Source organism: Corvus hawaiiensis, chromosome 19 (assembly GCF_020740725.1).
Source record: "Corvus hawaiiensis isolate bCorHaw1 chromosome 19, bCorHaw1.pri.cur, whole genome shotgun sequence".
In the NCBI taxonomy this organism is placed as follows: domain Eukaryota; kingdom Metazoa; phylum Chordata; class Aves; order Passeriformes; family Corvidae; genus Corvus; species Corvus hawaiiensis.
In genome coordinates, this window is record NC_063231.1 from 800,640 (window position 1) to 821,619 (window position 20,980).

A 20,980-nucleotide genomic window follows, 5' to 3' on the forward strand; every position below is an offset into this window, starting at 1 on the left:
ACCGGGACCCGCGGGCGGAACCGGGGCTGGCCGGGGACGGAGCGTGGCCCGAGCCCCCCCGCGCGCCGGGGTTGGTGCGGCCCGAGCCCCCCCGCGCCCCCCGCGGACCGCGGTGGTGCGGCCCGGGCGGTCACGTGAGCGGGTGTTGATGCGTCGCCTGGTAACGGGAACATGGCGGAGCCGCCGCGGGTGAGTCGGGCCGGGCCGGGCCGGGCCGGGCCCGGTACTGGTACTGGTACTGGTACTGGTACTGGTACTGGTACTGGTACTGCCCGCCCGGGGCTCCTCCGCCGGCCCGCACCGCCCCTCCCCTCCCCTCCTGTCCCGCCCCGGGACCTCCCGTCTCTTTCCCTCCCGTCCTGTCCGCCGCGGCTCGGTACTGCCCGGTCCGGATTCCACTGCGGCCCAGCACTGCTCGGCACTGCCCGTCCCCTCCACCGCCGGCCCGGTACCGTCCGGCCCGTCCCGGCACCTGCCGGCTCCGGCGGTGCGTGTCCCGTGCCCGCCCCGCTGCTCAGGCTCTCTCCGGTTGCAGGCCCAGCCCAGCCCCGGCGCTATGGAGGAGCCGCCCGGTGCCGCGGCAGAGGAGTCTGCGGGGGAATTGGGCTCCGCGGAGCGGGATGAAAGCAGAGCTCCATCACATCTTCCTCTGGAGGTGATTCCCTTTGGAACATTCACAGGGCAGCCCGTTCCCACGCCTCCTTTGCAGAGCGGCCTCTTCCTGGGAGCAGCTTCAACAGCAAGAAGAGAGCGATCGTTCCAGCCTTGCCCTCATATAAAGCAAAAAAGCCACTAAAAAGTAAATTTAGTTACTGACCCATGTCAGCAGCATTTGAACTGTGTGTGTTTCACTCAGTTCTTTGCACGTTTCCAGTGCAGACACCGAAAAAAGAGATTTATCCACATTTCATGGATGCACATACTCGGGCTCTTTTTGGAGGTTTCTTGGTGACAAGTTTTCTTCTTCCATTGGGCCTGCCCAACACTTGAATTTGGCAAATGATGATGTGGGATAAAAGAGTCACTTTAAAAAGAAAGAAAGAAAGAAAGAAAGAAGAAGGAGACTAATTTGGCTACATGTTGTGCTAGCTGGAAGAATTGCTTTAATAAATCTGTAAGGACTTTTTTTTTAATGGACGTGAACTAGAAGTACATGAAACTGTGAGTGGTGTGGAGAAGTTTTGTCAGGATCTTTACTATCTCAGTGCTTTGCAAATGAGATTAAACTTCTGAATTAAACTTCTGCGCCCTGTGGCAAAAAATACCACAGCATTAACCTGAAATGCAAATGGCAATCTGTTGCTCTGCTTTCCACCTGTGCTGTGTGCCAGCCATGGAAGTGGAGAATGGGAATGACGATGGAGAGTCTGTTCCTCTGGAGGAGCAAACAGAGTCATTGCCCCCTGCAGATAGAGAGATCTTGCTGCAGAGCTGTTTGTGGGGTCTGCAGGAGTGGCTCACTCTAATTCTATTTTGGGAGCGTCTCTGTGCTGGCTTTAGAGCCAGGCCCTCGTGTTGATCCTTTGTTTGCATTGTTCATGCCTCATGACAGAAATGAGCAGATGTTTAGGGGTAGTTAGATGGAAAAGGTGATGGATTTTATGTTTCAGGGAAAATCGCCTGAGACTTTCCCAGAAAACGAACGTGCCACTTGTCCTCCTGAGCAGGGTGACGTGGAGCAGGCAGTTCCAGGCAGAGGAGCCCCGTCCCTTCCCTCAGGAGCACCTGCAGCAGAACCAGGTATCCCCCACTGCCTTTGCAGAAGAGCTGCACTTGAGATCATCTCTCAAGCACAGCCTCTGGTTTTCTCCCTTTCTGGTCATTGTTAATCCAGCTGGAGGCACAATACTATAAAATCTAATCCTATTCCTTTATCTTTTTCCTTCTTTATGCTGGGGTGGGGTCCAGGGAGCAAAGGACGAGCCAGTTCTCACCATGCAGAGCTGACCTTTGAGCTCCCGAGTGATCATGGCAACCAAAGACAGGACAAGGGGTTGCAGCAGCGTGGAGCTGAGGAACATGGGATAAGAAAAAGTAGGAGGAAAACAGCAGAAGAAGCAGAACTGGTCATCTTGGATCCAGAACATGTGAGAAGTCTTCAAATCTTGTTGTTCTTTGCAGAGTTGATGTTTGTGTTTCTCTAAAATGTATGAGGTGAGCTGTAAGCAGTGGCTCAGCTGTTCAGCTGCACATGTGAAAATCAGTTTTGCCAAAGTATTAGCTGCTGACTGAGTCACTCAACCCTAACCCCAGAGCTGTAGGTTCAGAAGTGAGCAATGCAGAGGGTAAATGTGATCCCTCAGTGCCCCTGAAAGAGAAGTCCTTGCAGCAAGAGTGAGCGGGTGGGTTCTCAGATGCAGCTCTTCTGGCACAGTTCTGGCTTTCAAATATTCTCACTTTTTGGCATCAGCAAATACCCACTATGTAACATCTCTCACTATTTACACAATATGTTAAAGTTTATTAATGCTGTCCTTCCTTACAGCCTCTGATGACAAGATTCCAGGCTGCCCTGAAGAATTACCTCACTAAGCAGATAGAACAAGTGAACCTAGACGTCCATGAACTGGTAGGGAGCCTCTCCTTTGCCTTCCCACAGCCCCTCCTGTCCGAGCTGCTGGGAGACAGCTCCTTCCCTCTTGTGTCCGCAGAGGGCAGCAGTGAAGACCAGCAAAGAGCAGAGGGAAGAGCTCGGGGTGATCCTTTACGGAGCCCAGCAGCAGCTGGGGCAGCTGGAGGTGGAACTGGAGAAGAGCCACGAGCGCTATTCTCAGGCGGCCGCAGTGCGGCAGCAGCTGGAAGAGGAACTGCAGGGCCTCAGGGATGCTCACAAGGAAATATGTCGCAACACAGATGATGAACGCAAGAAAGGTGACTGAGGCAGTCCTGGCGGTGTTTCCCAATCCTAGGGCTGTGTGGAGAAATTAATTTGAATTTAAGTGAAGCACTGGATTGAAAAATTCAGCAAAATAATTAATCAGGAATAATGCACTCACTGAAAAGTTTCACAGGCACACCTGGAATTCTGTGAGCTGGGAATCCAGGAATTGCTTGCCAGGATCTTTAGCTTTGCTCGTGGAGCCGTACTCCAAAGCTGATGTAAATATTTCTGCTGGGGAGGGCTGGTTTAGCTGATGTGTGAGAGGTTTTGCTTTGGGAGCTTCTGTATTTCTTTCTCTTTTATGTCTGTTTAAGGTGTACCCTACAAACAAACTTCTCTGTAACTATTGTATCTCCTGTCCCCCCAGTTTCTGCAATGCAGACACAGATTGAAAACCTGGCCTTGCAGCTCTTCTATGTGCAGAACATGGACCAGGACATGCATCACAGGGTTTTACTGATGAAACAGTCAGCAAAGAGGGCTGAGGCAGAGAGGATCCAGGCTGAGGTGGAAAAGAAAAAACAGGTACCAAGTGAAACTGTCTTTGAAATAAATAAATGCAGGTGCCAGCAGTGAGTCTGGGAGGATGTGCCACCTTGTCAGAAGGAAGGCTAGAGTGACTGAGTCACGGAAGATGAGTGGGGATATTTTTCTCAAATAATTGACAAAAAAAAATTCCAGAGGCTTTTCTAAAAAGGAGAAGAAGCCCTGCCTGCCCCCAGACAGCAACATGCACTGTCCAGAGGGTTTGCAAGGCTTAGAACAGTAAGTCACTCTTCACTCAAGGGAAGGAAGATATTTATTGAAGATATTTATTGAAGAAATATCATGTGTACAGGTCTTGAGAATAATTCTCAATCACAGCGAATTTCACAATGGAAAGTGAACTTGGGGAATGAGTGGAGCCGGTCGGTGCTGGAGCTCCCTCTGCTGCCTTCCAGGACACAATCCACGCAGTATTGCTAATGCAGAATTCCATGCAAACTGTTGAAATACAGTTTGGGTTTAGGAGGGTTTTAACAAAGGATTTTCAACTATACATTATTAGGATTCCCAGTAGCTGGACAGGGGGCCCAGCATAATCCATGCTGACAGGAGGGAATGTGGCTTCAGAGCCGAGCTATCAATTTACTGCTGCAACTGGAATAATAAACAGCCAGCAAAGGTCTCATTCTCTTGCAAGTCGTGCCTGCTGCACTCGTGAGCCATTTGTGTATGGATGGGAAAGTTTCAGTAGGACTCAAATCTAATCCAGTTGCCAGTTTTAATTCCTTTTTTAGCTGATATTATTCTTGTAGGATACAGTTGGTTTAGACTGAGATTCCATGACCCACCCTGGACTGTTTGGCTCTGGCTCTGTAGGACCTTCTCCTGGACCAGTTAACGAGGAGAGTCTACGAGCTCCAGGAACAAATTGCTCTGTTTGAAGCTCAGCTTGTGGCCCAGGCAGAGGACACAAAAGTGACCCGGCAGGCAGTCAGTGAGGTAGGAGGGGACTTTTCCCTTGTGGTTAATATTTCCCTCTGGCAGGGCTGACCCCTTTGGCCCATGCTCATGTGGTGTGCACAAGGTGGGACAGAGTTTCACAGTTTGTTCCTGTTTGGAAGAATGAAGACTTTTTTTTTCTTTTCCTTTGTCCATGAGAAGTGCCTGTAAATCACTTCCTCCTGCCCTTTGCAGCAGTTTTTTCTTGCAGACCTGTGCTCTGTGGGCTGCTGAGACAATGAACGAGACACAGAGTTGGAGCTGATCCTGCTCAGCACATTACGAACAGGAAAAAAAAAAAAGTATTTTAACATGAATTTGTTTTTTCAACACAGTGTAGATTAATCCTGTCTGCCACCTCTCTGTTCCCCAGGCTGGTCTGGAGGTCCAGGCTATTAACATGGAAAAGAAGAGGCTGATGGACCATTGGAACAGCAGCTTGGCTGGAATGAAGCAGAGGGACGAGGCCTATGTTGTCAGTCAGGAGCTGCTGGGGTAAGGTCTGAAACCAGGCCCTGAGGACACCTCAGATTTGGGCAGGATGGATTCCAGAAGGGGATTCCAGTGTGTCTCCTGTCGGGTTTAGCACTGTGTGGGCAGGGCGTGTCAGGCAGAAAAAGTTTCCTGCTCTAAAATACGTAATAAATGCAAAGGATAAGAAGCACGGTTCTTTTTTGCTGTTTTCTTTATCCTAACCACATCTCTTCCTCGGAATGTGGGGGGTTCTTCAAGCTGTTTACAGTTTTCTCAATCATGTTTTATTCCTCTAAAGGAATTCCCTCACATTTGCAACATCTCTTACTCCAAAGAGCTGGATGTCAGGAAGGGTTTGTCTCTCATTATCAGGGTTTTGTGAGGCCTTTGGAAATGTTCAGGAAAACCTCCCTGTTGTTGCCAGAGGAAGTGTTTATTTGCTCTGGAGCCTTAAAGCTTGACTGATTCTCTGAGAACAAACAATCTGCTTTTATATGGTGACGTCCTGGTAGGAATGGGGGCTGGGACAGTGCTGAAAAAAGGAATCAATTTTCCTAGACACATTTACTTTTAAATCTTAATGTCTCCATCCATCTCCTGCTGACTCTGCACTGTCACAGCAGCTGAGCCTTAAAAAGATCTTCCTTCTTGGGCAGTTGTTGCTGCAGTAATGAATTTGAAAAGAGGAATTTGTGGGCGGCTGTTCAGCACCAATCCCCGTGATGATTTTCCATCTTCTTTGCCCTTCCAGCAACTACAGACGTGACCTCAAGTCCCTAGAAGGGGACATCCATGGCTGTGGGAAGTCCATCAGGAAAGAGGAGGAGAAGAATGAGAACCTTGTTGCCCTCCTGAACCGGTCCCAGAATGATACCAGTGTGACAAGGAAACTGCTTGCCCAGTGCCTGCTGGAGCAGGAGGCCCTGCAGGTTCAAACTGGCACCTACACTCATGTTCTCCAGGAGACAGAGCAGGCCCTCAGCAGGACCAAGATGGTGAGGAGAGTCCATGGAAGATGAATCCTTTTGAATACTTGAATTGAATACCCTTCCTCAAACAGTTGTAGTGATCCTGTCTCTGTCTTCCAACCTTTTAGGACCAAGCCGCTCACCTGAATGAGTTGCTGGCCATCAGGAAGGGCATAGAGAAGGGAACTTCTGTCAAAGAGCAGCTAGAGAGTGAAATCATGGCAAAGCTTCAGGACCAGATGATGTCCAACAAAGCTGCAAAGCACTTCTTCCAGCTGGCTGAAAAAATTCGGAACAGAAAAAGCAACCTGGTATGGCATCCCCCCACCTTGGGAGGGCAGGGCACCAGTGGGTCCCCAGCAGGGCTTGTCAGTGACTTTGTTCTGGTTTCAGGTCTGCATTGAAGCTCTGCTGAGTTTGCCTCTCCAATCTGGTTCTCCCTGTGATCATATTGCAGGATTCTGGTGTATGTGAGAGAGCTTGGCCAAAAAGACCTGACACAAAACACTGTTCTTTACTTAATAAATGGGGCAAAATTATGAATCCTGGGAGTATTTACTATAAAGTATTAGCATTTCTTATGTACTGCAGAAAAATAATGGACATGTGGTACTTCTGTAGTCTAATTTTAACTAATTTTTATTTCTATAATTCATCGTGGAGTGGGATGCAGGCGGCTCTCCGTTCTGAGGAGCAGTCCAAGGAGCAGTCCAACGTGACCCACAGCTCTTTAATCCATGAGAAGTTGCTCTCTCTGGGAGTGTATAACTGGATCTCTTAGAAAGATCCAAAAACTCAGCCCAGCATTGCTCACACCGAGTGCTGTGCTGGTTGTTAGGTGAGGGGTGTGTGTGCCAGGTGTGGTGGAGAAGGGACAATGCCGTGATGTCCTGGTACTGGTGGCAGGTAACTAGAGACTGGGCAAGTGGTCACTGCAGAAGGGATGAGTGAGATCTCTTAAAGGCTTCTGGAATATTTAGGCTCCTTAATGCTTTTCTGCAGCTGTATGGCAGAGGTAAATATTGTATTACCTGCCAATTGATGGAGAAGCAAGGGTACAGAAAGGGTAAGTAGCTCATGGCTTTTAGTACAGACCTAGGAGTAGAATCTCAATCCCCTGCCTGCTGTGCTGGGACAAGTGGCATTACAACTCAGCAAGGGGCTGCTGGGGACAGTGATGTGTTTCCTCTCTTGATATTCCCAGGAGCTGCATTTTTACAAGGTTGAGAACGATGTGGCCCAGATTATTCTGAATGCAACCAATACCAGCTGCAGGCTGGCAGTTCATGAAAAAACACTCTGTGAGGTGGACAAGGAAATAAAAAATATGAATGAGCTGATTGCCTGCCAGGAAAGCGAGATTGCAAAGTCCAGGCTCCTGGCTGACAAGAAGGGAGGGATCATCTGCCTGTACAACAAGAAGCTGGAGATGCTTCTTGCTCAGCAGGGGGTAGGTATTTCTGTATTTCAGTCCCAATTTTGATTTTATTCTTTGTGATGACCAGAGATGCCCCTGATCTGTGTAACTGTGTTAAGTGTTGGGTAGTTCAAACTTTCAGGCATCAGCACTGTGATTTAAAAGCTGCATTAGTTAATGCAGGTGTTTGTGTTTATCAATTCATAATGGAGTGAAGGGAATTGTGAAAGGAGGGTGTGCCTGGCACAGATCCCTGCAGGGACTTGTCTGCACCTGATGAAAATGTCAAATGGCATCAATGAGTGAATAGGATCTTGTTGGAAAACGTGCCAACACTGAGGAGGGGGGAGTGGGGCAGGCAGAGAGATTTCAGTCGTTTGATGGTTGGCCCTGTGTGGATGATTGCCAGATCTGTCCCTGGCAGTGTAAGACCTGATGGATACCCATGGGGAAATGAGTCCTGTGGCACATCCTCTGCAAGCTTTGGAATGTCCAGATGTTGTCAACAACTCCAGCAGCTTCTGCCTGATTTATCCCAAACTTTGCCCTTGTACAGGGGCAAGAACTGGGACCACTGGAACTTGAGATCAACCAGCTGAACAAGGAGATAGAAGAATGCAGTTCTGAGGTGATGACGTTGCAGAAGCACTGGCTCAATGAGCAGAAGGAGCTGGCCAAGCTGACACGGGAGCGGGATGAGCAAATAACCTCCCTGGATATGTTACAGAAACAGATCATCATCATGCAGCAGAGGAAACTGCGCATGGAAAGTACGTCGTTCCCTGATTCTTCCTTAAAATGTTCGTCTGTGAAGGGAGGGAAAAGGGAGTGGGGGGTTACAGATGGGAAAAGCTGGACCTGCCCCAAAGAGTGCTCCTGGCTGTGTGTGAGCAGGAATACCAACAGCCCAGGCACTCCTGCTGATTGCATACATTATTCCTGTAAGGATTCATCCTACTGTCCTGACAGTCGGACCCTGAGTGACAATGTTACACTTGTTAAATAAAGTTTGCAAGTAATGGGTAGGTAAATGTCCCCAGCCATGACAGCACTTTCCTTAGCCAAACCCAACTGTTTTCCACAGGAGTCTCCTTCAAAACCTTTTTTTGGTTTTTGAGCTTGTGGAAAAACATTTTGGCTGGACACGTGGGTGGCTCTGCCTGAGGTCTTGCCACCTCTGACAGCAGTTTGTGTTCAACTTGTCTGTGTTCAACCCAGTACTCAGGGGAATTCCAAGACTTTTGCCTTTTCACCCATAGATGAAATTCAGCAGGAAATAAAAGAACAGAAGGACGTGAAACAGCACATGAAGAACATCTCAAATGACTTGATAAAGTTGAATGTGTTGATCAACAAGAACAACAGCAGCTTTGAGGAGCTGCAAAATGGCAAAATTGTCACAGAGAACGAGTTTGTGCACTCTCTCAAGGTACTGACCACCTGGAACCTCATTCCCGGGTCTCAGCCTCCCATGCAGATCGAGGCAAGCAGTGATCCTGGAAAACTTTCTCAGCCTGACAGTGTTGCATTATTTTGTTCTTCCCAAATCTAGGCAGCAGAAAAAGAATCTGTGGAGATGCAGGAGAGGCACAGTCAACTGATTGAGGAGAAGGAAAGGCTCCTGAACAGCCTGGTAGAAGCAGAGTAGGTACCAGAGTGCCACAGTCCCATGTGTCTGTCCATGTTCCTGTTCTACAGTCACCAAACCTGGCACCACCAAATGCACTTCTAGTCTTCCTGGAGAAGGGGACAGGACCTTAATGAATGTCTGAAACACAGTCTGTGGAACCAGCAAGAGCTGGGAGGATGTTGGCTTTAACAGTTCCAGCGTGTGTGAGCTGGATGTTGCCAAGATCCATATGGGAAGACTCTGGCAGTGTCTGGCAGTGAGTGTGCTGCACTGAGCAGGGTCTAGCTTTCTCTTTCCCTTCCCCTTTCTTCTCTGAAGGCATCAGATCCTACTGTGGGAGAAAAAGATCCAGCTGGCAAAAGAGATGCGGGAAGCAACAGATTCTCTGTTTGAACAAGGCGAAATCCATGACATGAAAACAGAGATTCGTAGGATGCAAGTAAGGCACTGGGAAAGAGGACTGAGGAGGGGAAGCCACCCAATGTACTCAGGCTTGGAGTGGCTGAAACATGAGGCAGGAGATGAGAAACAGGCTGGAGAAGTGGCATCTTCAGGGCCCAGGGCAGGACTCTAAACCCCCCACAGCTCGACTGAACTGAGCATATCTAGCGGCCCACACATCCTGCATTCCCCGTGCCAGGCTTAGCAGAATCTGGACACTCCCAAGAAATCTATTTAAATTGCAGTATGTTTGCCACCTGATTCTGTGACCCTGCTTTATAAGCAATGTTGATTACTAAATATTGCATCACTTTAATCACTGGTTTAGGGAAGTGTTCCCTCTCCTGGCAGAGCAGCTCTTCCCCTTCATTCTCAGGATGCTTCTGCTTTTCTGCTTCTGCTCTTGCTAATGAGGTCCAGACTAACATTTTAAATATTGGTGTAGACAAGTTGATAATCCAGGCCTCTGCCTTCCAGATCCACACACAGCAAACCAGGTTTGGATTTGGACCAAATCTGGCTTGCAGGCACTTGTGTCACATGTATCTGGCTTATGCTGGTGGGATGTGCCACCCAGACAGCTTCCCTTGGTGCTCTTGGTAAGCATTTGGTATTTTGAGGCTGGTTTATGTCTTGGCAAACGGCAGGTCCGCTATGGGCAGCTGCTGAAGCAGCAGGAGATGTTGATCCGGGCTATGGAGGCGAGTGTTTCTCACAGAGAGACGATAACGAATCGGGCAGAGGCTCAGAGCAAAGTAGATGAGAAACACATCACCAAGAATGACTTCCAAAGCAGGAAAGAAGAGCTGAAGAAGAAGATCAGGGAAACCCGGGAGGTGAGAAAGGAAAGTGGGTCTGCAGGAGCTCACACAGCTGAGGTTGGCCTTGTGGTGAACAGCAGTGAGTGCAGGAGTGTCCGTGCACAGACCCCGTGCTGGCAAAGGGGCAGGCTTTGGGAAATCATTCATTGAAAATCCCCCAAAACCGAGTTCTGGGAGGATGGTCAGGAATGCAGCTGAACTAAAACTGAAATCTGCCATTTCCTTCTCTTCCATTTACTAGAACATTTATGAATGCAACCAAACCATCCAGGAGCTGGAGACCATCCAAGAGTCCCTCAGTGACACCTTTTCAGAAAAGAAGCAGGAATTTTGCCAGCTCCAGGCTGAGATCGACAGCCTCATCTTGGACATAGAATGTCTTCAGAACGAGAAACGATGGGTGAGCACATCCACTCCCTTACAGCATGTGAGCCAGACAGAGCCTGCTGCTTCCTCTGCTGCCAGCACTGTCTCAGCACCGTGCTGAACTGGGTGCTCAGTGTGGCATTTTAGCAGCACATTAACTGAGCACATTTTGGAGGCTCACCAAGAACCTGCTTGATGTATTGAAACCCTGTCCTGGGAAGGGTTGCCTTCTGTATGTGGGAATTTCTCTGATTTATGGAATTCTGTGATGTCTGTACCCCTCCAACACCCGGCCTGGGGGTGCTGTTTGGCTGTTATGATGGGGAATTCACGGCACTGTCCTTCCCTTGTCCAATGTGATGGTCACAGCACCTGACACGAGTCCCACCCATATTTTTCTTGATGTCACAGCCCCTTCCCTTGTTGCTTTTCTCAGAACCTGTTGGAGCTTGTGGCCCACCAGGCGCACCAGAAGCAGCTGCAGGCACTGAGGGAAGGGAAGTACAGGGCCCTGTGCCACACTGAGGAAGCCTGCATGAACCAGCAGGAGAAACTGCAGGCTCGGCTGCAGACCATTAACACCATCGTGCAGCAGATCCAGGAGGAACAGCCCCAGCACCAAAGGGCTCTGCAGTGGCTCAGTCACTGGCTGGGGTCCAAGCTCAGATGGAGAAAGCCTGACAGAAACATAGAAAATACATGTAATATCTTTTTTATTCTTCCACAGGTTGCAGACTTTGTAAATAAATAAATACAGAAAAATAACCAGGTGTAGGGTACAATATTTACTTTGTCGGGTATAATGTTTATTTAAGATGTACCATTGCAATCGTGTCGCTATGTTTCTGTTTACGTTTCACTTTCGCTGCCCCAAGCAGCTCCTGGGCCCCGCCTCCCTCCCCCGCCCCGGGGGCCGGTGTAGCCCCGATTTCCCGGGCGCGGGGGTGGCCCGGCCTTGTTCTCGCCCCGGCTCTTGGCCAAGCCCCGGCAGCAGCGGGCTTGGCGGGGCCGGGCGGCTCCGGGGTGGCGAAGCGGCCGGGCGGTGCCGGTGCGTCCCCGGTGCCGAGCGCCGGGCCGGCCGGGGGCCGCAGCCCGGGAGCCGCAGGCCGGGCCATGGGGCCGGGCCCGGGTGTCGCGGCTGCGCTGCTGGCGCTGCTGGCGCTGCCGGCGCTGCCGGTCCCGGCCGCGGCGCGGGGCCCCGGCACTGCCGCCTGCGAGGTGGCCCCGGGCGCCCGCTTCGACTGCGGCCCCGAGCGGCTCCTGTCGCGGGCGGGCTGCGAGGCGCGGGGCTGCTGCTACCGCCCCGGCCCCGGCCCTGCCCGCGGCCCCGGCCCGCCCTGGTGCTTCTTCCCCCGCGGCTACCGCAGCTACCGGGCCGAGAACCTGACGGCCACCGAGAGCGGCTTCTCCGCCCGGCTGCGCCGCGTGGCCGCCGCCTTCCTGCCGGGCGCGGTGGACATGGTGCGGCTGGACCTGGCGCTGGAGACCCCGGCCCGCCTGCGCTTCACGGTGCGCCCCGGGACCCCCGGAGCCCCCCGGGTCCCCCGTTCCCCCGCTGACCCCTCTCCGCCCGCAGCTCCGGGACGCGGCCCGGCCGCGCTATGAGGTGCCGCTGGCCACGCCGCGGGTGCGCGGCCGAGCCGCCGCCGCGCTCTACGGGCTGCAGGTCAGCCAGGACCCCTTCGGCCTCGTCGTGTGCCGGCAGCGCGGCGGGAGAGTCCTGTGAGTACCCTCCTGCCCCCCTCGCTTCCCAAGGGATTGCGCCTGCGAGCGGGACCCCTCACGGCCCCACAGGGCACGGGGTGGGTGCAGGGACACCGGTGTTCACCTGGGACGCTGGTGACGGCAGTGGGGTGGCTCTCGGTGGCTGAGGGGGCTTTACTTTGACTCCCTCTTCAGTTCAGTGGCTGGGAAGGGAACCAGGAATCCCAGAGCTCCGCCGAAACTTGTTTTTACTTCATGTGGTGATGAGCATCCGTGTCCCTCCCCAGCACTGGTGCCCCAGCTCCGTGCCTCCCTCCCGGCTGCTTGCTGGAGTCTCCCTTTCTCTCTGCAGGCTGAACACCACGGTCGCACCCCTCTTCTTCACAGACCAGTTCCTGCAGATCTCCACCTCCCTGCCCTCCCATTTCATTTCGGGGCTGGGGGAGCACCTGACACCACTGGTCCTTGACACAGCGTGGACCAGGGTCACCCTCTGGAATCGGGACATGGCACCCGCGGTACGGAGCGGGGCTGAGGGAGAGGGAGGCAGATTCATCTGTGCTCCTGGGGCTGGCCCTGCCGCCTCTCACGTCTTGTCTGGGGCTGGGGAGATGTGTCTGTGCTGGTTCAGCTCCGGGCCTTGGCCATACCACTGGGCAAGCCCATGGGACCCTTGTCCCCAGGGCAAGGTTTGTCCCCCCGGAGCTCTGCGCTGTTTCCAGGGCTCTGGCTCAGGGCAGAACTCTGCTGACATGACAGTGTTTGGGACCACAAGCCCTGGGTTTGCCCTGAAGCCAGCGCTCCTGACTGGAGGCGAGGGGCAGGCAGGTGGGTGTGGGGGTCTCCAGCAGAGCCTCACAGGCACCACACCGTGCTCTGCTCCAGCCCCACGTCAACCTCTATGGCTCCCACCCTTTCTACCTGGTGATGGAGGACGATGGCTCAGCCCACGGTGTCTTTCTGCTGAACAGCAACGCGATGGGTGAGTCCCGTGGAGGCGCCGGGCACAGGCTTGGCCCTGTCCCTGTCCTCAGCTTCTTCCCCTGGCACTCATGCTTCCCCAGACGTGCTCCTGCAGCCCAGCCCAGCCCTGACCTGGCGCACGACTGGGGGGATCCTGGACTTCTACATCTTCCTGGGCCCTGACCCCAAGAGTGTGGTGCGGCAGTACCTGGATGTTGTTGGTACGGATGAGCCACGAGTGCTGCCGGGGTGGCTTTGCCAGGGTGGCTTTGCCAGGATGCTGTGAGGGTGGCACAAGGCTGGGCCATCCCTGCCAGCACCCACCCTCCGGCTTCCAGGGTTCCCCTTCATGCCCCCGTACTGGGGCCTGGGCTTCCACCTCTGCCGCTGGGGCTACTCCTCCACCGACATCACCCGGCAGGTCGTGGCCAACATGACAGCAGCCCGCTTCCCCCTGGTAGGTCTGGGCTGCTCCCGGGGCCTCTGCCCGCAGCAGCCGTGGGGGCTGATGGAAGCCCCATGGGGTGGGGGTCCCACAGCAGCACGTGGGGTCCCTGCTCCTCCCCAAGCACCCGCGCCTCCATCCACAGGACGTGCAGTGGAACGACCTGGATTACGCCGATGCCAAGAGGGATTTCACCTTCAACAAGAAAAGCTTTAAGGACTACCCAGAGATGGTGCGGGACTTCCACAGCCGTGGGCTGAGGTACATCATGATTGTGGTGAGTTACATGGGCGGGCTGGCACTGGGGCTTCAGCTGCCCAAGGGTGGTGATGAAGGCAGGGCTGGCCGTTCCCTGCTGTTGCTTTGTGCCCTTCCAGGATGCCGGGATCAGCAGCTCAGGGCCCCCGGGCACCTACAAGCCCTACGACGAGGGCCTGAAGCGAGGGGTGTTCATCCGAAACGCCACGGGGCAGCCCCTGATCGGGAAGGTGAGTGTGGGGAGCAGCCCCAGGGCCCACGGGGCAGGGCTTGAGTGGGGCCATGGGAGCAGGACCCCGAGAGTGGGAGAGAAACACTCGGGGGGCCATGGTGGAAGGTGGGGTGGCGTGTGGGGCTGGGGGCTCTGCCCATTGCTGCCTCCCTCCTGCAGGTCTGGCCAGGCCCCACGGCCTTCCCAGACTTCACCAACCCGGAGACTCACGAGTGGTGGCACGACATGGTGAAGGACTTCCACGAACAAGTGCCCTTCGATGGCATGTGGCTTGTGAGTGGCCCTGTTGTAGCTGCTGGCTGTGGCTCCCTGGCTCCTGCCCCGTGCCTCTGCTGGGCCCTGGGGCAGCAGCGAGGTCATCCTGTCCTTTCCTTCCCCTTCCCTCCCCAGGACATGAATGAGCCGTCGAACTTCGTGGAGGGCTCCCAGGATGGCTGCCCCAACAACAACCTGGAGCATCCCCCCTATGTGCCAGGTACAGGAGTGGGTTCCAGCCCTGCCCAGGGCTGTGGGGAAGCCGGGAGGAGCCCGGGGGATGCTCTGAGCTCCACCTCTCCCGTGCAGGAGTATTTGGGGGGCGCCTGCAAGCTGGGACCATCTGTGCCTCCAGCCAGCAGTACCTGTCCTCCCACTACAACCTGCACAGCCTGTATGGGCTGACCGAGGCCATCGCCTCCCACAAGTAAGCCCGGGGCTCCTGCTGCAGCTCCCGCACATCCTGAGGGATGCAGAGCCAGGAGAGAGACCCAGCATGGGCAGGGGGTGGTAGGCAAGGGTTTGGTGTGTAACACAGGGCACTGGGGGAGCCCTGAGCCCCTTCTCCAGCCGGCGGGGCTGAGCAGTCCCATCCCACCCCCAGTGCTCTGCTGAGGATCCGAGGCAAGCGCCCCTTCATCATCTCACGCTCCACCTTCGCTGGGCACGGGCGCTACGCCGGGCACTGGACAGGGGACGTGGGCAGCAACTGGGAGCAGCTCTACTACTCCATACCAGGTAGGCTGTGGAGCACTGGGGCTGCATCCACCCCTGCTTCCCCCTTGCCCGCGCAGCCGGGGCTTCTCCATGGGCTCCATCCCCTGGTGCTGCAGAGCCCCGGTGCCCTCTGCAGAGGTGCTGCTCTTCAACCTCTTCGGGGTGCCGCTGGTGGGTGCCGACATCTGCGGCTTCGTGGGCGACACGAACGAGGAGCTGTGCGTGCGCTGGACCCAGCTGGGCGCCTTCTACCCCTTCATGCGGAACCACAATGACCACGGCACCCGGGTGAGCCCCAGGAGCCCTCACCCTGCCAGGCAGGGGGCTGGGCCGAGCCAGGGGCTGTCCTGCCGGCCCGGGGAGGTGGCTGGTGCAGCTGCAGGGCCGTGTGCCCCCAGTGCTGGGATGGTCCATCCTGCACCCCTGAAATGCACCCTCCGTTCCTCCCCATGCGGTCTGAGCGTCCCCTTGGGCCTCTCCCCTCCCTGCAGCCGCAGGAGCCGTACGCCTTCAGCCCACCTGCCCAGGCTGCCATGAGGAACGCCCTGCACCTCCGCTACTCCCTGCTGCCCTTCCTCTACACCCTGTTCCACCGGGCTCACAGCGCCGGCAAGACGGTGGCACGGCCCCTGTTCCTCGAGTGAGTGCCAGCCCCGCCAGGGCCGATGGCCCTGTCCTGCCGGCTCAGCGGGAGGCGGCTGCAGGGTCTCCTGGCTCCTGGCAGCTGCAGGGTCTCCCCTCCTTCCCCAGGTTCCCCACAGACCCCAACACCTGGGCCGTGGACCGCCAGCTCCTGTGGGGCGGGGGGCTGCTCATCACCCCTGTGCTGGAGGCAGGACAGACCAAAGTCAGCGGCTACTTCCCAGCGGGGACGTGGTACAGCCTCGCAGGGGTGGGTGCTCCTGCTGTGTTGCACGGGGGCTTTGCTGTGGGACCTCGTGCACATTCCTGCATCCCACCAGCCCCCCGGGGCTGTGTGTGGGTCTCGTGCCTCACCTGCCTTTGCTGGTGGCCATTTGAAGGCTCTGGCACTGGGCTGGAACTCCGCTGGCACGTGGCACCCTGGGCCTGCTCTTCCCTCTCTTTGTCCCCGTGTAGGACTCCACCATCCACAGCAAAGGGCAGTGGATCCTCCTGCCAGCGCCCCTGGACACCATCAACGTCCACGTCCGTGCAGGGCACATCCTGCCCCTGCAGGTGAGTCCCCTCTGCTCCGTGGTGACACCACAGTGACCTGTCCGGCCAGCCTGGGAGGGTGGCTGTGCCCACACCGCTGACAGGACCATGTCAGAGGAGCTGTGGCTGCAGTGCCTGGCAGGGCTGAGGACATGGCTGTGGCAGTGCCCCAAGCTGTTCCTGCCCTGTGCCCCAGGAGCCCGCGTTCAGCACTGCCCAGTCCCGCAGGAAGGGCATGGCCTTGGTCGTGGCGCTGACCCCGGACGGCTTTGCCAGGGGAGACCTGTTCTGGGATGATGGGGAGAGCTGGGAGACCTTTGAGAGGGGCGACTACACCGAGATCCTCTTCCTGGCCTCAAACGTGAGCACGGGCAGCTGCTGGCGGGGGGATCTGGTCAGGGGGTCCTGGTGGCCCTGGGGCACCTGTGTCTGCTCAGTGCCTGGCAGAGGGGCAGCATGTGGGGCAGGGCACCTGGAGAAGCCCTGGGTGCACGTGGGTGGCTGAGACCCAGGAGCACACGGTGACATCCCTGCTGTCCCTAGGACGCCGTGCTCAGCCAACTGCTGCGGGCGAGCGCCCACCTCGACGGGGTCCTGCTGGAGGCCGTGACCGTGCTGGGTGTCACCAGCCCTCCCCGGCAAGTCCTGGCCAACAGCGCCATCGTGAGCAACTTCTCCTACCGCAGTGACACCCAGGTGAGTGCTTGTCCCCACGCTGGGAAGGGGTGGTGGCTGGGAAGGGGCCCCGAGTGCAGCGGAGGAGCTGGCGGGGTGTGGCCCCAGCGATGCACAGCACGGGCCATGGGTGCCCTTCCCGGGGGATCTGTGGGTCCAGGACTGTGCCGGGCTGAGGCTCTGCAAGGGGCAGGACCCCCCTTGGCTCTGACACTCCCGGGCTGCATCCTGGCTGGCTCTCACCTTCTTTCTCCCCTCAGGTGCTGAGAGTGCCCGTGTCGCTGCCCATGTGGGAGCAGTTTGTGATCTCTTGGTCCTGAGCCAGCATCGGTCACAGGGAGAGGCCCTGGGATCCGAGGCCAAATCCATCCCATCCCTTGTACCTGGTGCTGCCACTGCTCTTCCCATGCTCCTGGGCCTTGTTTCCCCTCTGGCTGCTGGGCATCGATGGAGGGGTGTGCCCTGGACTGGCACAGCCCCCAGGGACAGGGAAAACCTCATCATCGTCATCAGGGGAAAAAAGACCACCCAAGTGCCTTGTGAGACAGCAAACCTGTTACTGTGGGGAACTGGTAGCTGGGGCAGAGACTGCAGGGAGTCTCCTGGCTGTGGTTTTGAGGGGGCTGTGCAGGGGGTGAGGGGGCAGTACTGTCAATAAAGCTGCTGCTTGCTGGGAGCAGCCCCAGGCTGTGTCCTTGTCCCCTCCCTCTTCTGGTCCTGAATGTGCTCAGCCTCCTGCCCCAGCTGGGATGCTCCAGCTCCATCCCTGCCTGTGGGTCTCCAGCGGGACCCCCCTGTGCCCCTTGAGGGCTTCACCCCATTTTCCAGAGCGTTGGGTGTCCCCAGCTGTTCCTGCAGCCCTGGCTGTGCCACAGAGGCCCTTGGCCTGTCCTGCTGGCCCCAGGCTGGGGGCTGATGTAGGGATGTTCTCAGCTCCAGGTGAAAATGGAGCCTTATCCTCCAGAGGCTTTATTGAGGGCCAGCTTGGCCCTTCGGCTCCTCTGGCTGAGAGCAAGGCACCAGGAATCCCTCAGTGCCCTGGGGCCAGGCGGTGTTGGCAGCAGAGGGGGCAGGCCCGGGATTTGGGACCAGCCCATCTGCGATCCCGCTCTGACCTCTCGTGCCCCGCGGGAGCACACGACTGTCCCCGGGCAGAGGTGGCACTCACAGCTCGTTGTGCAGCGGCCGGCACTGGGGGCTCAGTTTCTCCTCCAGGACAGCGTCGGGGGCGCACACCCAGGGGTCCCCCGTGTCCCACTGCCACTTGAGGAGCTGCGCACGGAGCAGCTGGAGGACGTCAGCGTAGCGGGGGTCGGGGGCCAGGTTCTGGCTCTCGGTGGGGTCACGGCTGCAGTCAAAGAGCTCCCAGCGGTCCCGGTAGTAGTACTGGTGCAGGGTCTTGTTCCAGTGGGTCGGCTGCCCCGCCCTGGTGCGGTTGAGCAGGTCTTGGAAGGTGGGCGAAACGTAGAAGTCCTGGTCGATGGGGAAGGGCATCTTGTAGTTGAGGTTGTGGATGAGGCGGAAGTGCTGGTGCTGGATGGCTCGCATGGGGTAGTACATGGTCACCTCGTGGTGGCTCTGGCTGCTGAAGGCGGTGGCCCAGGGCTGCTCCGAGTCCAGGGCTGGCAGGAGAGACTTTCCAGTGAGCTGCACCCGCCTCGTGCCAAAGATGCTGTAAGCAGGGTAGGGGATGGAGAACCAGTCCAGAATGGTTGGTGTCAGGTCTGGAGGGGAGGAAAAGGGTGAGAGGAAGGACAGGCACTGTGGGAGGAAACTCAGCCCCAGAGGTGCAGAAAGGTCCCGGGGGATGGTGTCCCTGCAGGGGACCCCGTTCTGTCCTCCCTCCTCTCCCTTCCCTGCACTGGCCCTGCCAGTGCTGAAGGCTCAGGGCTGCCCCCAGGGACAGGACCCTGAGTTTCGGTGTAGGGAGGGTGGGGAGCAGCCCACACCCCCCAGGCACAGCTGTGCTCCCTCCCTCCCTCAGCTCTTACCCAGGAGGGTGGCGAAGGCCTGGCTGACCTGCCCCCAGCGCTGGGGGTGCTCGGGGGAGGACAGGAGCAGCGGCTCGGCGGTGCCCGAGCGGTACAGGTTGGTCCTGCCGCCGGGGAAGGGGATGCCGTTGTCGGAGGTGTAGATCACCAGGGTGCTGTTGAGGAGGCCGGCGTGGCGCAGCTCCTCCAGGACCAGCCCGATCCCTGCGGACGGAGGGGCAGAGCTGAGGGGGGAGGGAGGGTCTGCAGTGTTCATCAGCCCCAGCCTGGCCCGCGGCTCCCACCTTGGTCCATGCGCCCGATGGTTGTGTACTGGGCAGCCAGGTCCGCCCGGGCAGCCGGCGTGTCGGGGACAAAGGCGGGGACCTAAACGGAGACAGGGCAAGGGGCACATGGCTGACACAGGCCATTGTGCCTTCGCCAGCTCCTGCTGTGACACTGGCGGCAGTGACAAAGTGGGGACCAGCCCTGGCCCCGTCAGAGGCTGCTGTCACATGCAGCTCCCATACGGTCCCATAGAGCCCCACACAGACCCACAGATTCTCACCTGCACTTGCTCCGGGCTGTAAATCTGTGGCTTCCAGTCAGGGATCCAGCCCATCCCGCTCTCTCCATTGCCAAATTTCTCACAGAAGGCTCCATATTGGGGCTGGGAGTGCCCGCAGCGGTGGGGGTCATGGAAGGCAACATAGAGGAAGAAAGGCCTACGGATGGAAAGGGGAGATGTGGAGGTGGTGGAGCAAAGGACTGCCTGGAGACCTTCCTGGGCTGGGGCGAGCTGGGCTCAGCAGGAGGACTCCCACCTAATCTGGGCTTCTGGATATGGAGTGACTCAGGGACAAGGGGCCTGTTCCTGTTTGTGACCAACTGGACCATGAGGACACATCCTCACTGAAGCCAGTTTCCCTCCTCTCCTGTGCCTCTCATAGCCATTCCTGGGATGAGGGGGCCATCTCACCTCTCGTCCTGGCTCTGCAGGAACCGCCGGACAAGCGCCTTGATCCGAGTGATGTTTCTCCCAACCTGCAGGACCGAACTGTTCTCCTCTGTGTAGGCGAAGTCGAAGGGGTACACAGCCTCTGGCCCCACGTGCTTCTTCCCAATTATTCCTGTGAGAATGCAGTGCTGTGCCAGGAGCAGTGGGAGGAGGGGGAATGTGGCTGCTGTGTCTCCTCTCTGTGGGGACAGCCACGGGTCCAGGCAGTGCTCCCTGGCCCGCGGGCAGTTTAGCCACCAAGGTCTCTCAGTGGGGTTTGGTGCTCCCTCCCTGTCCCGGCTCCCTACCTGTCCGGACGCCGGCGTGGCTGAGCAGCTGGGGCAGGCTCTGCACGCCGTCAAAGGAGTTGAAGTGATGCACGTCCTGGTGCAGCCCGTACATCCCGTTCTGGTGCTGCAGGTGAGGGGACACAGCACGGTCGAGCCAGGGCTGCCAGCCAGCCCCGAAACACATCCAGCCGTGCCCGTGACATCTGCCGTGGGCTGGCAGCCCCGGCCCAGGGTAAGCAGGTGCCCCTACCTGAGGTAAGCCGGTCAGGATGCTGGCCCGGCTCGGGGAGCAGCTGCTCACGGAGGTGAAGGCGTTCTGGAAGACCAAACCGCGCCGGGCCAGCGCGTCCAGGTTCGGCGTCCGGATGGCCGAGTTGTTGTAGGCGCCGCTCTCAAAGCCGCCGTCATCGGCTGCGGGACCGGAGCGGGGTCAGCCCGGGGCGTGTCCCTGGCCGGCCGCGGGGGAAGGCCCGGGGGACACTGATGACACCGGGAGCATCCCCGGGCTGCGGGTGACCCGGGCGGGGCCGGTGCTGCGGAGAAGATGCAGCGGAGCCCGGGACCGTCCCTCTCTCCCTCCCAGCCGCGGGATGCCTCAGCACCGAGCCCCGGACAGGGACCGGCCCCGGGGCTCGGCCGGGCCGCACTCACCCAGGAGCAGCAGCACATTGCGGGCCGGGGCCGGGGCTCCGCCGGTCCGGAGCGCGGCCAGCAGCAGCACCAGCGCCCAGGGCCGCATGGCCGCGGCACCGGCACCGGCAGCGGCAGCGGGGCTCGGCGGCTCCTCCGGCCGCCCCGGCTCCTCCTCACCCCGG

General features: G+C 57.3%; 3 protein-coding genes across 6 annotated transcripts; 2 read left to right on the plus strand and 1 right to left on the minus strand.

Moving 5' to 3' along the window:
- The first annotated feature begins 89 nt into the window (after positions 1 to 89).
- On the plus strand, positions 90 to 11,248 carry CCDC40 (coiled-coil domain containing 40). Of its 4 annotated transcripts, none has more exons than XM_048323450.1 (19): positions 91 to 189; positions 536 to 655; positions 1,611 to 1,740; positions 1,909 to 2,087; positions 2,486 to 2,569; positions 2,652 to 2,871; positions 3,249 to 3,406; positions 4,244 to 4,366; positions 4,740 to 4,861; positions 5,592 to 5,835; positions 5,937 to 6,119; positions 7,013 to 7,258; positions 7,782 to 7,995; positions 8,485 to 8,654; positions 8,778 to 8,869; positions 9,174 to 9,294; positions 9,944 to 10,132; positions 10,359 to 10,517; positions 10,920 to 11,248. In XM_048323450.1, exons 1-19 carry the CDS (start codon positions 172 to 174, stop codon positions 11,232 to 11,234), a joined length of 3,087 nt encoding a protein of 1,028 aa, XP_048179407.1. In that variant the 5' UTR covers positions 91 to 171; the 3' UTR covers positions 11,235 to 11,248. The 4 variants fall into 4 exon arrangements, with proteins under 4 accessions (XP_048179410.1, XP_048179407.1, XP_048179408.1 ...); XM_048323451.1 differs by having other exon boundaries at positions 1,668 to 1,740; XM_048323453.1 differs by lacking the exon at positions 9,944 to 10,132 and having other exon boundaries at positions 90 to 189.
- A 333-nt stretch (positions 11,249 to 11,581) lies between these two features.
- On the plus strand, positions 11,582 to 17,596 carry GAA (alpha glucosidase). Its single transcript, XM_048323454.1, has 19 exons — positions 11,582 to 11,992; positions 12,060 to 12,205; positions 12,540 to 12,705; positions 13,073 to 13,169; positions 13,252 to 13,371; positions 13,489 to 13,607; positions 13,741 to 13,872; positions 13,973 to 14,083; positions 14,245 to 14,358; positions 14,476 to 14,560; positions 14,650 to 14,767; positions 14,945 to 15,078; positions 15,194 to 15,345; positions 15,549 to 15,697; positions 15,808 to 15,949; positions 16,156 to 16,254; positions 16,430 to 16,594; positions 16,777 to 16,929; positions 17,169 to 17,596. Exons 1-19 carry the CDS (start codon positions 11,597 to 11,599, stop codon positions 17,226 to 17,228), a joined length of 2,658 nt encoding a protein of 885 aa, XP_048179411.1. The 5' UTR covers positions 11,582 to 11,596; the 3' UTR covers positions 17,229 to 17,596.
- A 265-nt stretch (positions 17,597 to 17,861) lies between these two features.
- On the minus strand, positions 17,862 to 20,942 carry SGSH (N-sulfoglucosamine sulfohydrolase). Its single transcript, XM_048323459.1, has 8 exons — positions 20,817 to 20,942; positions 20,416 to 20,576; positions 20,184 to 20,289; positions 19,858 to 20,008; positions 19,447 to 19,603; positions 19,184 to 19,265; positions 18,900 to 19,103; positions 17,862 to 18,632 (listed from the first exon to the last, which is right to left on the minus strand). The coding sequence occupies exons 1-8, from the start codon at positions 20,902 to 20,904 to the stop codon at positions 18,073 to 18,075; spliced, it is 1,509 nt and encodes a 502-aa protein (XP_048179416.1). The 5' UTR covers positions 20,905 to 20,942; the 3' UTR covers positions 17,862 to 18,072.
- Between the last annotated feature and the right edge of the window lie 38 nt (positions 20,943 to 20,980).

Excerpts from the sequence above, each read along its gene's own strand:
- CCDC40 (XM_048323450.1), top strand. Across the intron at positions 4,367-4,739 it reads CCCGGCAGGCAGTCAGTGAG|GCTGGTCTGGAGGTCCAGGC; the intron begins GTAGGAGGGGAC and ends TCTGTTCCCCAG. Across the intron at positions 6,120-7,012 it reads GGAACAGAAAAAGCAACCTG|GAGCTGCATTTTTACAAGGT; the intron begins GTATGGCATCCC and ends TGATATTCCCAG.
- GAA (XM_048323454.1), top strand. The coding sequence starts at position 11,597 with ATGGGGCCGGGCCCGGGTGTCGCGGCTGCGCTGCTGGCGCTGCTGGCG. Across the intron at positions 13,873-13,972 it reads TGAGGTACATCATGATTGTG|GATGCCGGGATCAGCAGCTC; the intron begins GTGAGTTACATG and ends GTGCCCTTCCAG. Across the intron at positions 14,359-14,475 it reads CCTTCGATGGCATGTGGCTT|GACATGAATGAGCCGTCGAA; the intron begins GTGAGTGGCCCT and ends TTCCCTCCCCAG.
- SGSH (XM_048323459.1), bottom strand. The coding sequence starts at position 20,904 with ATGCGGCCCTGGGCGCTGGTGCTGCTGCTGGCCGCGCTCCGGACCGGC. Across the intron at positions 20,290-20,415 it reads TCCTGACCGGCTTACCTCAG|CACCAGAACGGGATGTACGG; the intron begins GTAGGGGCACCT and ends CCTCACCTGCAG. Across the intron at positions 18,633-18,899 it reads GGCCTTCGCCACCCTCCTGG|ACCTGACACCAACCATTCTG; the intron begins GTAAGAGCTGAG and ends CCTCCCCTCCAG.